General features: G+C 40.8%; 1 protein-coding gene across 2 annotated transcripts in view; it reads left to right on the top strand.

The window, feature by feature from the left end:
* Positions 1 to 18,735, top strand: part of adcy8 (adenylate cyclase 8 (brain)) — an 89,371-nt gene that overhangs the window by 23,658 nt on the left and 46,978 nt on the right. For both annotated transcript variants that reach the window (XM_023396720.2, XM_023396719.2), the window contains exons 2-3: positions 11,897 to 12,046; positions 18,538 to 18,668. In XM_023396720.2, the coding sequence (XP_023252488.1) occupies positions 11,897 to 12,046; positions 18,538 to 18,668 (281 nt within the window). The remainder of the gene's footprint in view (positions 1 to 11,896; positions 12,047 to 18,537; positions 18,669 to 18,735) is intronic.

The raw sequence follows: 18,735 nt of genomic DNA, 5'->3' as shown, positions 1-18,735 counted from the left end.
CTAGTTATCACTTCACTTTTAAAGTAGGCATTTCTCATATATATATATATATATATATATATATGAAGGCATTAGCGAGGTAACAGGCTGAGCTGACAGTCAAATCATATTCATGTCTCCACGTCGGTCTGACAGCAGCTTCTCTTGGCACCTCTATCAGAGCCTGGCTGTTATCTCAGGCTGAACGTGTAAATTGGACTAACGACTAAGATGACAACTGAACGTCTGCAGGAGGATGTATGTGTTTTTGTGTGTGTGTGTGTGTGTGTGTGTGTGTGTGTGTGTGTGTTTGTTTTGCAGCAGCTCATTTCAAACAGACAGTGATTAACACTGAGATGTTCGCCAATATGTTCCGAAGGTGTTATCAGAGCAACCCGATGATGGGGCGCTGGATTAACTCTGTATATCATCTGGGTCACTGTATGTGCTGCCCAGGATGTATTTTTAGCGTGTGCTGTTTGAATGCTTGTTTTAATAAGAGAGACTGAGCTGAGGCTTAAATCAAGAAGAAGCCTTTACCAGCTTCTACATGCTAAAAACACACGTGTTAGTTCAGTGACATCTATGTGTCAAAACCTGGACGTCTCCGAGACAAACCATGATGGAAAGTAACTGAGTGCATTAACTGCAGTAACTAAGTACAATTTTGAGAGACTACTACATCACCTGCTTGAGTGGTGGCCTCAGTTGGGTTCGCTTTATGAAAGAACAACAGCCAATGAGTAAACTCCGACTCCAATGGTGGAACTATGATCACTGAGTCAGTCAGTCAGTCAGTCAGTCAGTCAGTCAGTCAGTCAGTCAGTCAGCGACATAGCCAAAAGTCTAAATTAGAAATTTCACATGACATTTGATTGACAGCTCAGACATGCTGCAGTATAAGCAGGAAAACAAATGAAAAACATCACAGGACATTTTGCAAATTTGCATGTACACTTTGCGTCATTGCAGATACTTTAATTAAGAACTAATCCTTACCATGCTGATAAAATATGTGAGGCAGGGCTCACATTTAAAACTCTGCAGTGTAGTGTCTATAATATTGGTGGAGAGGAGTGCGAGTCTGAATGGCCATTAACAAACCACTGAATCTAAATGTGCTGGCAGCTCTGTGGAGGTTGCTATAATGGAGGCAAAGTGAGTTTTTTTCTAAAACCCAAAACAGCTTTGCTGACGCACACTGTGGATATTATTAATAGGGACAACTGGCTTTTAGTCATATGTTCTTCTCAGTCATTCATTCACTCATGTTAGGAAACAGTTTTTAACACCGTATTGAAAACTTAAACTTCAAATAAGCAAAGGTTTGGAAGTATACCAACATCTGTTTGGTCCCTGTGCAGATTGGCTGGGACCACTCTCGTTTAATACTGATAATTACTGAACCCCAGTGCTGAGTAAAGCTTGTATTGGCAGGAGTTGTTACAAACTCACACGTCCTGGTCCTGTGCAGATTATTAAAGAGATCTATCATATTATAGATAAGGTTCATTTCATTTAGATGAGGTTTAATCTAAAGGAAACAGAGCCACTGACCATGACTGGTGGAAAATAGGTTTGTCCACTGAGAGAATAAACACAGCTTTAGTTATTATTGTCTGCAAACATCACAGCCACATTGCACTCGGTTATGAATTATTAATCGCGGCAGTCTGTGTCATGTTAAATTTAAAACCTAATATCTTTTGACGGCCTGCATCGACTGTGGAATATCTTCATCTATTTGTCGGCAGATAACTGAGCATGTGAAGCCGAGTTAATCCTTCGCTGTCTACTTCTGCACCTCGGAGCCATGGAGCAAATCCCTTCATTTGGCAGAGGAGTGCTTTCTGCAGAGGCAGCAGCGAGGTTTAAACTCCGCCGCTCTCGGCCGGCTGCTGCTCTCACATGTTTTCATACAGCTGTCATCAGATACTAAAGAGCAGGTTAAACTGAGGTGGCCCGACAGCTTTTAAAGACCAGCGATGTCGCTGCGACTCCTTCTTCTGGAGAACATATGTAATTGTGTAATGTCTCCTCCATGAATGTGATATAATGAGTCCAGTCACTATGCAGGAAGGTAAGTGATAGCTCTGAAATATTGATGCTGAGTGGGTGTCTGCGTTTCACTCCTGCCTGCTCCCCCTGAATCATTTTGTTGCATTAAAGGGTGACACTCAGTAATTATCCTGCTGATGTGACGAGAGTGACATCACTGGAGTTCAGGTTTGAAGATCAGGATGTGAGATTCTTCTGTTAGTGTTGTTTTACTTTGCAGTGAGGTTGTACAGTTTTATTTTCTTTAGGAGAGCAGAGCCTTGCATTAGTTTAAGACTCACTACACATGACAGTATTTATATCCACTGCCAACATTCAGTGTCAATGCAGGAAGTAGTGTGTCCTTTAAACCCTGTTGACACCTGGTATTAAAATGTGACTCGTATCCAGATAATAAATGATCTGATCTTGCCTTTGTGTTTACACCTGAGATGGCGGGAAATCAGCTGTAGGTGTCCAAGGTTTCGTTTACACCAACTTAAGATCTGAATACAATGTGAGCCTGACTAGCTCCAGAAGTGGTCTGGCAGATCTGATCACACTCTGATATTACACCTTGCATTAGCATGTGTTTTCCCTCATCTGGGTAAAGTGTCTGGATACAGATCACATTTTAATACCAGGTGTAAATGGGGTGTTGTGTACTGCAGGGCCACAGCTTGAGCGTATTGTTTACAGGTTGTCCGTCCGTACGTCTGTACCTCAGTAACATCTTGACAGAGCTTCTTCCAATTTCGCACAAACTTTAACTTGGACTCAACGATGAACTGATTACATTTTGGGGGTCAAAGGTCAAAGGTTAAGGTCACGATGACCTCACAAAACACTTTTTAGCCATTACTAAAGACACACATTTATGACAAAATGGTTCATATTCCACATGACTCTGGATAAACAGGGATGTAACCTGAAACTCTAGTTATAAACTGCATTGCAGATTTTGTAGAATCATCTAATAATGATGATCTTGTCTGGAGATACAGTTGCAGATGCAGTGCTGCAAACTTAGAGAGTTTCTCTCTAGATTTGGCAACTAGAACTTAGAACCTAGTGACTAGTCAAAGATGAACTCTTCTGTCGTGAAGAGAGTCTCCAGTATGTCTCAGTGAATGTGCTCTCACATGGCGCTGAACTGACTGTGTCAAGTGGGTGGAGGAGCACGTTAAGTCAAACAATTGGCAGCCAGACAGAAACATGAATGAGCGGGTCCTCCCTGTTCATGATGTACAGTAATGATAAATGATAAAGCTAAGCTAGCCAGGTTTAATTGTATTTTATTATGCTGTAGAAAACAATGGTTATTTAATGTGCTTTGTCTGTATTTAAACCCACCTGGGTCACAGAAGAGCCAGCGCCATGAAGGCACCAGAACCACCTGCCTCTGAGTGGACTCTGCTATGTGATTGGACTGTCATTGTCCAATCAGATTCAGGTGTAGATACAGGCTCAAAATTAATGCTTTTAAAACACTTATTTTTCTACCTCATGTACTATCATCACTGATATCATTTTTTTATTTGTTTTTTTTTTTTTTTTACAAATACAGTTTTTTCTACATATGGACAAACTTGATTTTTTTTGTGAAATTATTTCAAGGCCAAATTATTCTATAAGTATTGTACATGTTTAGTGGCTTTTCCCGGCGCTCTCGACCGCATCCCACACCCTTTTACAGAATGGAGCGTGCTCAGTCACCTACATGGGAGTTTAAAGCTTCAGAAAAACTAGTATGTGAGTTTGAGACTTGTTTCTAAGGTTACACTCACAACTAAATCTGAAGGACAGACTTGTAACTGACGGCCGATGTGTGTGTTTATTTTCCGTGTCACACTGTATGCCGCTACTCATCCTTGAATCAAATAGGAAACATTATGATGATTATAACTATTATTAACCCTGCCTGATTATTTTCCATGTAGCTGTTTGTAAAGCTGCACCTCTTCCTGGCCCGCTGCTATTAATGAGGCCTTGTTAAAAACATCTACATCAGTGGCATTTTCCTTTAATGAGTGCACCGTGGTCTCCGTGCGGATGCCCTTTATGGCGAGCGGGCGCTGCTCTTTTCCAAAACAACATGGCCGCTGCCACAGCTGCCGCAGCTTATGGGGTTTTAATTTTCGTCTCTGTGGGAGGAGCAGAGGCCTTCAGGGGGCGACCAAGAAATTGAATCAGGGCTGATGGCGTCCTGGGAGAGATTCACAACAACACACAGTAATACACCGTAATGCACCAGGAGGCTCCTCAGTCTGTGAGATACAGTGAAGGGCCTCAGGGGAGAAGACTGTGAGAAAGATGGCTGTGTATGTGTGTGCGTGTGTGTATGTAGCTTAAAGGAACAATCCTCTTATACTCCTACACATATTCAGTTTTGAATGTAAAATACACTCTAGGAGATTTTTTCCTTCTTGCTAACATGCTGGGTTTCCTGCAGCAGTTTTTGAGCGGAGGCGAGCCGCCTCCACTGAATTAATGGCCGCCTCCACCATCGTCAGAAGATATTAAAACGCTCTTACTGAGCGAAACCTTAAAGTCCCTGCAGTATTTTTCGGGAGCATGTCCATGTGCATGTGTGACTGAAACAAGTTTATATTGACCTGTTTACTTGCCGTGTTTACAGATATTACTGATGTAAACAGAGCTTTTACACAGGGACGTAGACAAGGCCACTTCAGTCCAGTCGATATTCTTTCTACTGCTGTCTAACTCTGTCACTCAGTACAGTGCAAAAGATTAAAAATCAGTAAATGCAAAAGATTAATGTGAATTTTATAGTGATCAGCAGAGCTCCTGAGTTTCAGTCTGCTCCAGTAGCAGCTAGCCCACTGGGCAGGAGAGGCAAACAACAAAAACAAAAACTATGTTGTTTGTTTGGGATGAACTGATGTGCCGACCGGGGACCATCATCAGAGCCTGAGGCCGGTAGTTGATATACATTGTATATACTCGCCTATAAATGCGAATGTCACGGACTGACTGAATGTTGGACTTTCCCCATTGGTTATTGCTCTTTCAAATTGATTTGGTGCACACAGGAAGTGTTGCCAAATTAGCGTCATTATCGCTAGATTTACTGACTTTCCAGATCCTTTGGTGACTCTTTTTTAATTTTTTTTTCCAATAAAGCATCTATCGACAAATATAGCAACTTTTTGAACAAACTTTAGCTTCTTCCCGTAGAAGAGATTTGTCAGTTTTGCCCTGTGAGCACGAGGTCGGGCTTCTAACTTTCTCTTCGTCTGATCATTGTACAGTAAACAGATGAAACCACAGCTCAGCGTTTGCCTTTAACTGATGTGTTTGGCGATGTTGTCAGACGACGTTGTTCTTATAAAATCAGGATTTTAGCAGCAGCTTTGAAGTGACTGCTGGTTAACATGTAGTCTTAATGAGCCATGTTTTAGTCACTGTTTCAAACTTGCTCTGTTGTCGTGACAATAGAAACAGAAAAACATGTCAGTGAGAACAGCTTTATTGTGAATTCAGCTGTATTAAAATACTGTATATGTGAGCTAGGGCTGAGGCGACGCGTCGACGTAATCGATGTAATCGATTATGTAAATACGTAAGGTGGGTCGACGCATTGCAAGGAGGAAACAAGATGGCTGCGCCTGGTCAGAGCATAGACTCCAGCGAGGAGCAAGCTGAAGCGAATAAACCTTGTCCACAATCATCTAAAGTGTGGGAGTATAGACTGACTTTATATCAGACTGTAAAACACAGATTAGCAGTTAAGACTGGGCTATTTTTTGTGGGTGAATAATGTCCTGCAGTGCAACACTTTGTTTGTTTATTTGTTTGTTTTAACCTTCTGAAGCCCGTGGGAGCGTTTAGGCTTCCAAATTTCATGCTGTCTGATCGAGTCTGATCTGCATTCTTTGCCAGTGACGTTAAGCGTCACGAGACCGAATCAGCCAATCAGAGTGTCTGATTCAGAAGCTTGGCCTGCCTTGGTTTTATACCCAGACTGAATGGGAGCAGTGCCTTTTTACTCTGATATCAAAGTGAGGAGAAGTTGTTTGGAGTTTATTGAAGTGGCAGAATAAAGACAGAAGGATGTGACAGTCACATATTTAGTGCAGCGGAGGACTTGGAGCTGATTTTTCAAGGACCAGACAGAAAACCCCCATAAATACTGCTCCAGAGAATGAGCTTATCTCCTGAACATATGAAGATAGAAACTTCAGATCACCTCTAGAACAACTCAAACAAATAAATACAATTTTCTGTGTTGAATTTTTTCGTCTTTATTATGATTTACAGTGTTTTTATCATTAAAATCAGGAAAATTTCAAGGTTTGTTTTTTTGTTTTGTTTTATTGGCTATTTACCTCTATTAAACTGTACTGGAGTCTTTATTGAGTGACATTTATTATCAGCTGAGGTTATGCTGATTCTAAATATGTGAAGCTGTTAAAAATGACATTTTAAAATTTATTTTGGGTAGATTAATGTTATATTAAGTAGTTAGATTAATCGCAAAAATAATCGCTTGATTAATCGAAAATATTATCGATAGATTAATCGATAAACAAATAGTGGTTAGGTGCAGCCCTGATGTGAGCACAGAGAGGAGGAGAGAAGAGAACAGACAAATGTCTGAAACCAGCTGACACTAGGCAGAATGCAATTATGAGGCGTCCAGCCACATACTAGGTTTTGACCTAATCTGGTTATGTTTTATTTTTTTATTTCCTTTTCTATGAGTTTACATTAATTGTGTGGACATGTATTGCCGCTCTGTTTGACTGTGGCTGCTCAATTGGTGGAAATCAATTTGCGCTGCTGCCAGTGATGCGTTCATTAAATTGGCTTATTTTGTTAAATGAAATGAAAGTGTTTCGTACATGTCCGTGTGTCTCATTCTCATGAATGCAATATCTCAAAACACCTTGAAGTAATTTATTCATATTCAAATTTACACTTCTGGCCTATACTAACTTATACTACTTATACTGTAACTGAGGAACAGGAGAGGTTGTGACCATATTTCACATGTGGTCAGATACTGAAGTGGCGACAGTAATGTTTGGAGCAAACCTTGAAACTGTGATGATTGTGTCAATCTTCTTTGGTTGAAGTCGTGTGTTCGGAGCCTCCGTGTTTGAGAATTCCTAGTTAACGCACAGCAGAAGTAGAAGCACAAAGCTCACCAAAGTCAGTTTTATTTATATATCCCTATATTAGATATAAATAAAAATATAAAAAAAATCCTATTATATGAGTCTAGACAGACATGGATGCAAATTGCAACTTGATTGGTTGGCGGAGGCGAAACAACCACGAGGCGGTAATTCTAGTTTCCTCTTGAAATGTACTCTCAGTGGAGCGATTTTACTGCAGAGGCAAACAGTGGCAGAGCTCTTCAGAGCCTCTTTCTCAGCGACAGGGGACACTGAACTGTCTGTCTGAGGTTTTTATCAGCTCTGACACAATTCAGCCGCGAGTGTAAGAGCGCAAGCATTTCATCTTTATTAAAAAAAAAAAAGAAAAAGAAGGAAAACCAACACAGTAGACAAGACTGGAAGCAATAACACGCTTTTAAAAGGATTTAATCACCATCACTTTGATTTACAGTGTGCCTCATAATGAGACTTCTATAACACAGGAGTCAACTATAAAAGATGCATTCTGTCTTTAGACTCTGCAGATTCCTCTTCACCAACCCTGTGAGACAAACAGAAGTCACATTTTCAGGATGCGATAGCTAATTAGAGCAGAAATCCAGCAGAAACATGGAGCGAGGAGGGGAAACATCACCGTGCTAAATTCTGGAATAATAAACCTGCCTCTGCATTTATATATTTTTAGAAAACAGGCTGTTTTATAAGCTTTCGAGGCTGAAATGCACTGAGTCACCAGTGGTGTGTTTGTCATCTTAAACAGCTCAGGCTGCCTGGGAAGCATCGCTTATACTGGATACATCTGCAGTTTATGATTAATACAGGAAGTAGAGGAATGTTTTATATTGTAGCAGCCAAAGTGGTGGATGCTGTATAATGTGTTTGTGTCACACCAACAAAAAATGACTGGCTTAAAGGTCCATATAGTATACAGGTAGATGTCCATGTGTAGTTTGATTATAGATCAGGTCTAGGTTCTATATTAATACTGTGAAAGTATCAAAGCCTCAGTCCACAGAGAAATGCACACAGCCTGTATTCAGAAACTGAGCCTTAAAACAAGCCGTCAGGACTTCTGGAACTTTGTGATGTCACAACAAAGCAGTCACACCTGGACCCACCATCCAAACTTGCAGGATTTGTGTTTACCTGAAATCTGCTATATTTTAATTGGATCACAGAAAAGAGTCAGCCAATCAGAAGAGAGGCTGTGCTGTGGAAATGTGCATTATGCTGGATTTTCCATGTGAGCTGCAATATGTTTTTTTTTTACCCATCATGCATATAGTTTGTGCTGGTTATAAACGCTGGCTATTATTTGATACTGGCATTTATCTGACAATTTAAGGCACTTTTTTAATTGTATTTTTCCTCATCTCTTTCCATTTTAGTTGTACTGTTTGTGTTTTGTAGGGTCAGTAGTTGGGTTGTGAACCATGGCTTTGGACCCTGGGGTAGATACAAGCTGCTGGGTCCATATGAAGGACTGTTGTGCTCTCTGTGTAATATGTACTGTTTTTCTGTACTGGTCAGTGGCTGACCCACGCTTGCTTTGTGGACGACGCCACATTTAAGCACAAGATTGAAATAATGACAGTGCTCGGAGTGAATCATGACACAGGGATCCCACCGCCTTCTATCATGTCAGTTAACTTTGTGCTGTAGTGGTGCATATTCCCAAACAGAATCTGGCCCTGTGCAGGTCAGAAGATGAGTTTTACAAGCCAGAAATCTCCTCACCTGTGCAGGTAATCATGACTTATTGATCGACCAGTTTATCAGCTCTCTGCAGTTACAGTACAAGTCTGCTCATTTTGAAGACTGTCCTTTTGGGACAGACAGAGATACTGTAGATGGTAGCAGATGCTCAGGGCCTGACCAGACTTGTCTGCGACTGTAATTACCCCCCCCCCCCCACATACACACACACACATATACACACATATACACACACACAGACCCACACACACACCATACACACACCATACACACACCATACACGAGAGCACCATAGATAAACAGTCTTCACCATTTTGGCTCAAAAATAGTTCAATTCAATGTCTTAGTTTGAAGGGCGGCCTCTGTGTGTGTGTGTGTGTGTGTGTGTGTGTGTGTGTGTGTGTGTGTGTGTGAAGCAGTAGGCTGGAATCGGTTGAGGGTTTTCCTCTGTGAGATGTGTTGAACTCTCAGCCAACCTGTTATAACACTTGCGTCATGCAGGCGGGAGGAAGGCAGCTGGGGCGGCAGCGGTGATGGTGGTGTTGAAATCCCTCGTGCAGCTGAGGAGGACGGCGCTGTTGCAGAGTGTTACATCAGTTCTGCTTTCTGACAAAAAATAAATGAAAAAATGAAATAAATGAAGTGGTCTTTCACAGAATGAAGGAGGGAGGCTGTTTTTTCACTTTCAGTACAAAGCACAAAGTTTAACAACCTATGAAGCAGGAATTTACTAAAGATTATAAAACCTCAACGCTCATCTTTCAAATTGTGCCTTCAGATTACAAATAAGACTCTAAATTGTGCACCCGGAACAACTTTTTGTGTTGTTTTGAATGATTTATATCCTCAAATTACTCCAGAATATAAACTCCTGCTCTCTAATTGATTCGTAAGCCCTCAGCGCTCTCTGTTATTCACGTCTCTCTGTCAAAGATCAGAATTACAAGATTATAACCGAATGACTCATTTTTAATTGAGATGAAAACACATGGGTCACCTGACAGGAGATACAGGTTTATATTCTTGTGTTTTTCTAACTGTTAATAATAATAATTAACCCCCAGGTGTGTTGATCATCAGGATGGGTGAATAGTGAATAACAGACACAGTTTGATTTTCATCAAATCGTTTTGTTTTCATTCAATTCTTCACTGATTATAAAGTAAACATTTCCGTTTGACTGAACAGATTTGAAACATCTGCCTCCACTGTCATAGAAAAAATATTAATGTTGCTGCAAAATATCAGCTACTGTTTTCTACACAAAACAAACCCAAACACATCTGCAGCCTTACATTCTGACATCAGATTGGTCCTGTAAGGATCATAAAACCCATTTAACCCTCTCGTCATCCAGCTAAAAGAGACATAGACACAAACTGAATATTTTTGTTCAGTAGATCCTCAATGACTGAAAACAGATGAGTCTGATCTGTTGATACATATCACGTTTAAATTCATATAACCTACTAGCAGTGCGTGAAAGTTTCTTCATAGTGTTACTATCCCGCAGGCAGATCATGTGATGGAGGAGCTGTGCAGTATTCACACCTTCGATGAGGATCAGTGACCTGTTTTCTTTCTTTATGCTCTTTTTTTCCCTTGTCTGATCCGGTTTCAGATGTTCCCATCTCCTCTGTATGTTCTCGTCTCTGTTCAGTGGACGTCAGGGCTCATTGAGTCATCAAAGTGGTAGAAAACTTGTCAGTGACTCACCAGACTCACCCCTGATGTAAATTTTTAATCTTATCTTACATTGTTTTGTTTTTTTTGAACAGATACTCAAGTTTCAGAAAGACGTAGGGCTGTACTGTTCTTGATGCTATGAGACAGCGTCATTTACTTCCCCCATTTTTGGTCTGAACAGTTCTTAGAAGCTGCTTCTGCAAACAAGCTCCATATTTTCTCTTCTTCTGTGTTTTATTTGAAGTGCTGATCCATAAGAAGATATATTTGTGGTTTTAACAACCAAAAACCATCTCAGTGTAGTTTTACATCTCCTCTCTCAGGCTTCTCTCTGGAGCTCTAGAAACAACAGGTCAGTGAGCCAATCAGGAGAGAGGAGGCTCTGAGCCTCTCTTCTGATTGACTGACTGTTTTCTGAGTGATCCAATAAAAATATAGCAGATTTCAGGTAAACACTCAGAGAAACCAAATCCTGCAAGGTTGGATGGTGGGTCCAGGTGGGCGGGGCTTGGGACACGGCTGAGAGCAGTGACTGCTTTGTTGTGATGTCACAAAGTTCTAAGCCAGGAGACCAGATCTGCTGGCACCCCAGCTGTTCGCACGTCTCCCCCTCAGTCATTTAATCTCCAGTCCATGTCCACATGAGACTGATGTGTTTTGTCAAATGCCTTCAAAAATGAATTAGAAGTAAGACAATCATTCATGACAGGGTGTTCAGCCTAGAAGACAAGTCGGCCAGCCAGTCAAACCAGGTCACCGGTTTGTACCTGCGGGAACAGGCGTGAGGCACATGTTCAACAAATCATCTGGCGGATAAATGAAGCAGCTCATCTGCAAACACATTAAACAGGAGGCTTTTTATTCAGCTATCATGCTAAAAATAACACTTGCATTATATTACCACTGACATAAAGGTAGTCGCGCCACAGTGACTGGTCAGATAACGCTTTTCAACTTGCATCATGTCACACCAAGTATCAGGATGTTGTATTTTATTCAAAGAGTCTACATACAGTATGAAGTAATGAAGTGTGAGGTCAACAGATAGATGCTCTGTTCACACAGTGTTCAGTCATGTTGGTCTGAAGTTGATCATAGTAACCAGATAGAAGCTGCAGGTTTATTTTTAAATAAATAAGAACTAACTAACTATTAACTATTTTAAAGTTCTAGTCTTAAAGCCTTAAATGTTTCTTTTGGTATTTCTGAGATCTGAAAGTGTGTATTCACTGGTAGATGGCCTTTGTGAACTAAAACAAACTCGGTACATAAAAGCTTCAGCTTCCTGTCCGTGGTTTTTAAAATGAGCCCTCTCTCCCTCTGTGTTTTTTCAGGTAGCGGCTCAGGCTGTGTTGTTCCTGTGTATGAACACCGCTGGGATATTCATCAGTTACCTGTCGGACCGGGCTCAGCGCCAGGCCTTCCTGGAGACGCGGCGCTGCATCGAGGCTCGACTGCGACTCGAGACAGAGAATCAGAGACAGGTGAGTCCAGAACTGCCTGCTGTGCCTGTACCTGTGCCTTCTCTGATGCTTCATACGATGCATTGGTCATTTTTGTGAAGGTGTTCACTGATTGTTTTTCCAACATATTTTTGTTTACATTGGAAACTTGAAAGTTGAGCATATGAAACCTGAAATTTTCACTTTTCCTGTGAAATATCTAATAAATGTACAGGATGGACGGGCACAAAATTTGGTAGAAATATCCATGTTTTCATTTTATTTCATCATTTCATTTTTTTTAATTTCTTAAATTAGCTTCTTACCCATTTTATTTAAAAGGAGCTATTCGTAAGTACTATTACTATTAATAGTATTACTAGTAATTACTATTGCTGCATAGCTAACGTGTGATGAAGCTGTGAGGTTTGATAAAGGAAGCAACGTAGATCTCAGTCGACAGAACCGAATATAAGCAGCTACGCTAATGAGCTTGCTGAGAGGAGACATGGACACTGCATCGATCCAGTGCTGTCACACTAACTGTACATCGGTGCAGTGGACACACACACACACACACACACACACACACACACACACACACACATAGAAACATTATACACTGTCTGAGTCAGGCACTTGCAGAAGTATACACACAAACAGTCATTGGAGCTATTAGACTGTCAAACTGACACTCACGGTGACACACACACAGTGACACACACACAGTGACACACACACAGTGACACACAGAGATCTTTGTTTACGTGGAGCAGTGGACGGTGAGCCTCTGAGAAGCCGCAGAAAGCTTTTACGGGATCGTGTTTCCTGGAAGGATTCGACTCTGATAAGCGCTGGGACGGTTGTAATGGAGCGAGGAGCCCGGGCCCCGCCCCCAGCAGATTGTCTTAATGTAAATCAATCACTGCCTGGTATTTCTGTCAACATGTTGTAAGAACAGTGAGCCTCCTTCTGTCTGTTTGTGTGTGTATGTGTGTGTGTGTGTGTGTGTGTGCGTGTGTTCTGAGTACTCTGGTGTATTTCTTTCTAACTGTGATGGTGATCTGAGGACAGGGTCTGACCAGGAACTGCAGACATAAAGCAGACAAGAAGCCGCTGTAATTTATATTCCTATAATACAAACTGATCAAATGACTGTGTGTAACGTGCAAGTGGTTTCTCACAGTGACCTGCCTCTGTGTCTCAGCTCTTTCCTGACATTAAATTTTAGCCTAAAAGCTTTTTATTTATGCCACTTTAACTTGAAAAACCACCAGGAGCATCAATAAAAGCAGGATAAAGGAACAAAGCGTTTTCCAGTGAACCTTCAACACGATCCCAATGAAGATAGAAGTTGTCAGTGAGCCGCCGGAGGGCTTCAGCTCCTGGCTTAAATCAAGCTGCGCTAATGACTTTCAAAGCTAATCTGACACAGAGTCCCCTGGCTCTCAGCTGTCCAAACCAGAAACCATGTCCAGTGGAGCAAACACACACACACACAGACACACACAGACACACACACACACACACACACAGACACACACACACACACACACACACGCACACACAGCAGCAACTGTCCACACTGCAAAAAATTTTCACCTTAAAAATACGTCTCTGTCGGTGCCCCAGGTTATCAAGAGATTATAAAGATATCAAATATAACCATGTATAAATATAAGTACTTAATGTACAAATATTAAAGGTAACAGGGAGGAAAGCCAGTAAATAAAAGATGGAAGTAGATTTAAGATATAGATGTCAATAAAAATACAGTAGTTTATATTGAACTGTTTTGAGTTTTGATAGTTATATCCAATGTTGTGCAAGTTCACACTTCACCAGAGTCACTACTCTCAAACTACATGAATTACTGTTTACTACAATAGAGAGAGAGAAAAACCAATGAGTTTATGAATGAGTATATGTTTTATGTGTATGTGCTGTGAGTTTGACTCAGGAAGAGGAACTTCACAGCTGTTGTTTCATGGTCTGACTCTTTCCTAATGATTTCTTGTGATCACCATTCACTGAGATTTTATGTAAAGACCGGCCGGATGCTTCAACTCGATGTGTCGTTTCAGATTTATTACTGATGTGTCTGTTTATGCAGATCAGGCGGTGAGATTTCTCTGTTGGAATCTGAACTGATTTGTTCAAAAAAAAGTTAATAAGAACTGACTTTAGCAGCAGCAGTAGCTGTGCTGTTTGTACTGCCAGCGCTCGACACATGCCTGCCGCTGTAAACCCTTGTGTGCTGCAGTAAAACCAAAACACAGTTCTTCTTCTACCTCTGTTGGGTTTTTTTTTTAGCGCTTGGCAAACAGCTTTTTGGTTCACTAGCTCACTCTGAACGACGCTCACGTTCATTAGCTGCAAACGGATACGTTTAGTTCACCCAAAAATGAGTGCGCTCATGCACAGCACTGGTTATTACGCTCTCATTCCTCCTTGATGTTCACGGGAAACGTTAAAGGTTTAAAACTGAAGCCTTCAGTCTTCTTGTGAATGTAAGTCAAAGCTGCTAAAATGAACTTAAGCAGCAAGAGAGAGAGAGAAAGAGAGAGAAAGAGAGGAAACTGACTTCAAACTTTTCCGTCTGAATTCAAGACGTCTGTGTAAAAAGAAAAACAAAAAAAAAAAAATCTTGCAGTGAATCTCCGTCAAACCCCCGGAGTGTTCGGTTTGCATTAGCGACGCTCCGCTGGAATGTTTGTCTGTCTGGACCTTAATTTGCGGAAAAAGCACCGCTCCACTTTTCCAGCACAGACACCGGGACAGAACGACAGAACACCTGCTCTCCTGACACATGTCACACTGTTTACACCGTCAGCTGACGGTCACACGCTCAGGTCCTCCACCCACTGCATCACAAGCTGCCACACACCTTTACCAGTGACGGAAACATCTGTCTGAGGTGTGACCTCGCTTTGAGCTTCCTATTCAGACTCTCCGGCTGTGGATTCGGAACCAGGACCGGTCCAGACCTGGCTCCACTGTGGTGACACAGCATCGCTGGACTTTCAGTCTGACACTAATGAATGAACATAGGTGTGTTGTTGTTATGGCAAAAAAAAACTGAATGGAGCAGAGGATGGCGCCTCTCTCTCTCCTCTCTGTTTGTCTCTCACCCACGTCCCTCCTCCCTCCCTCACCCTCTTTCTCTCTCTCACACCAGCCTCACTGAGTCCACAGGAGGTTGGACGTTTAGTTTTTCACTGGATAAACTGCTCTATGATCCGAACAGGGAGGAAGCACATTCACATAAAGTGGAAAGTCTTTTTCCACAAGGCATCACAATGTCGTGTCAAACTTTATCTCACATTATTACAATAATGAATAGTACATATAAAAGACAGTTAACATTGAGCAGAGGAATAAAAGAGAGGCACAGCATATAATGACTATAACCCCAGTAGAAAGCTCAACAATCATTGTTGGTTTAGTTCTGATGATAAGAAGAAAAATATAGTATATTACAAAATTTGTTCTTTAGCAAATGCAAGTTAGTATTGTTTTTAATACGCAGCAAAAATTGGATGCTCCACTAGAATTTAAAATCAAATCTCCGTCTGTCTTTACAAAAGCAGTTTGGAATAATGGAGCTACCACATTTTTACTTCTTAAACTAGAGAAAAAAAAACATTAAATCACCTTAATTCCTTGAAAAGTTGATTTAATGTCTTTAAGATTTAGGTCTGTCTTTTGGGTTCCATATGCTCTCTTGTTTCCAGTGGAAATAGTGCTGCAGGGATGATGTATTTCTGTAGGCTAACCCAGATGTTAGAGCCGCCCTGGTTCCCTCAACAAAAAGCCAGATGGGGTTTTTATATTGTCTTTTGAATTATTAGAGAAAATAAACTGTGACAAACAACAGTTTATGATCCTGACAGCTTTGGTTCAGCAGCATCATCTCCACTAATGAACACCACTTTATGAATTTTGAAGCCTAAAACTAACTGGTTATGGTTTTGAGACTCTTCTTAAAACATACTTGTATCAGAGAGTTTTTCCTGCTTTTACTTTCCCTTGAATTGTTTTATTTCCCTTCGAATTGCTCTGTATTGGTTTTTATATACCTGATTGTTTTATCTGTTTTTCTTCCCTTTGAAATCTATTAATATTAATAATATCTATTAATATCTATTTAATTGATCTTTTTACCTTCTTTTCATGAGCGATTAACTTTCTCTCCAGGGTGAAATGGTACGCTCCACTTTAGGGGTGCCTGAAATCGTAGAATCGTAGTGTAAGATTCTCCCTGAAATAACTTTACATGATTTCTGGGTGGAGAATCGTGGGTCTTGGTTTTCATGTATTCAGTAGCTGAAGGAGACAGTTGCTTGGTGTCGGAGCAGATCCCAGAGGACAAAAAAAAAAAATCACACACACACACACACACACACACACACACAGAGGGATGCTGCATCTCTCCCACTACAAATCTGTTTCTGCTTTCGCCAAGTGACAAAAAAAAAAAAAAACCCCACCACAGGACTAGAACTGTGTTCCTTGTGTTGTTGCTGTGGGCCTGGAGGCTTTGCGCGATCCTGCTGGAGAAACTTAGGCTGGCAGTCTTTTTTTCATTTATTTCTTACAGACAGACCTTTATGTCATTTCTTTTTGCGAGCTTACAAGCTTGACTTGTGTTTGCCTGTCTAATACTTTCTGACTTGTGTCTCGATTTAATTCCTCTTTGGCCTTAATCTCGATGTTTTCTTATTCACTGTACAACATGGAACTCTGAAACGTTTGTTGAACTTAGGTCTTATTTAAGGATCTTATCACTTAAATTTTCATATATTTGAGCCCTGAGAGGCTTGTTTACTTTAAAAGAAGAGAAGGAAGACTGTGATAAGATGATTTCAGCTTGTTTTTTTCTAGAGCTGAAAGAAGGAGAAGAAGAAAAAGGCAGATTACACTTGATCCTAGAAAGAATTCCTGGTGTTGATTTGTGTCAGCTAGAACATTTCATCAGCGGTAAATTCACTCAGTTTTTATAGAGAATCTGAGCTTTAGGACTTTAAACAGACAAAAAAATGACCTGATAAGCTGAGATTTTTACAGTAAAGCCAAACCCCCGATTATGTTTTTTATTTTGTTATTATGTCTTCAGGTTGTCCCTCCATCCGTCCCATTCTTGTGGACATGATATCTCAGTAACGCCTCGATGGAACTTCTTCAAATTTTACACAAACATTCACCAGGACCCAAGGATGAACTGATTAGACTTTGGTGATCAAAGGTCAAAGGTCAACGTCACTGTGACCTCACAAAACACATGAACTCACAAATACATAGACTAATTATGACACAATTTAAGTCAAATGTCTATAAGGAAAAAGTGAAAAGATGACATTTTGTATCCAAAAGGTCAAAGGTCAATTTCACTGTGACATCATAATGTTCAGCAAAAGCATGTCTGGTCATTATCCAACACGGTAACTCAGGGAGGCTGAGACTGTGACTATATTTCCTGTGACTTGGCTGGTTGGTGGAGGGATACAACCACGAGGCGGTATGTAACCAAGGTTACTAGGCCCTTATTAGAAGTCCGGTTACCAGTTTATTAGTGAAATAAATAAATTCATATGTTTATGTGGCAGATGAATAAATAGGATAAATGATTTAAAATCTTAAATATCTTAATAAATAGGAAAAAATATTGATGTACACAAATTTCATTTATATCTGTCAAAAAAGGGTGTTTTATTACATTTCAAAGTGTGGTGAATGTGCCTTCCTCAAAGTGTACAAGATTCAGGTGACATGAGGGGTTCACCTGATGGTACTTAACCAATCAGACGCCGTCAGGGTGTACGTGTCATCGTGTTGAGGCGGCTACATGCTGACTTTTTGCTGCAGATATTTTTTGTGCAAGATATTTTGTCTTATCCCTGCTTTAATTGGCGCAGAGAGTCAAATCCTTTTTTTCCTTGCTGTGGATTGATTAGCAAACCGTGTATTCTGCAAAGGAAACGTGGGAAAACTGAAATCTCGACCGATGAGAGCCGTGTGATCTGCATTTGTGCCGGAGGATGTGTGTATATATAATGTTTGAGCCTCTGGCCTGGTCTTTTCTTTTCCTGCTTCTTTTCTTTGAATGGTCCCCTGGTTTCAAGATCTGCATGAAGACTTCTTCTGCTGGGATTCCTCCTGTTTTGTAAGGTGGAGGTGAATCTGAATCTTAGTGGCTGTGGCGAGCCAACCAACCAAAGGACTGTGATCTTTTCAATGATCTGGGGATTTATTTTATAAACTGTTGTGTAATCTCATGTGTTCTCTTCTGATCAAGTCAATACAACACGCTTAAACTTACCTAGTGGTTGTGTGAGTCCTTTATTCTGTCACTCAATCCCTTTCTCCTGTAGCGGGTCTAGACCTTTGATTTACTGGTCCACAAGGTAATTAGTGCACTGATAAAATACATCTGTATCACCCAGTCTTTACCACTAACATTAAGAGCTGAGGCTGGTTACAGGTACATAAAAGTTTTTAGATGACTAATATTCTTTACTTTTCTGCCTCCACAGGAGAGACTGGTGTTATCAGTCCTGCCACGTTTTGTAGTTTTGGAAATGATCAACGACATGACAAATGTAGAGGATGAACACCTCCAGCATCAGTTTCACAGAATCTACATCCACCGCTACGAGAATGTCAGGTGAGGCTGTGATACTGTCAGTTGGTTCAAACCCCCACCCACCCACGGCAGCAGTTTAATGACAGCT

This window comes from Seriola lalandi, unplaced genomic scaffold (assembly GCF_002814215.2).
Source record: "Seriola lalandi dorsalis isolate HSWRI2012SDOR001 ecotype SW California unplaced genomic scaffold, Sedor1 jcf7180002054982, whole genome shotgun sequence".
NCBI lineage: Eukaryota > Metazoa > Chordata > Actinopteri > Carangiformes > Carangidae > Seriola > Seriola lalandi.
This window is presented reverse-complemented; position numbering and strand designations above follow the sequence as displayed.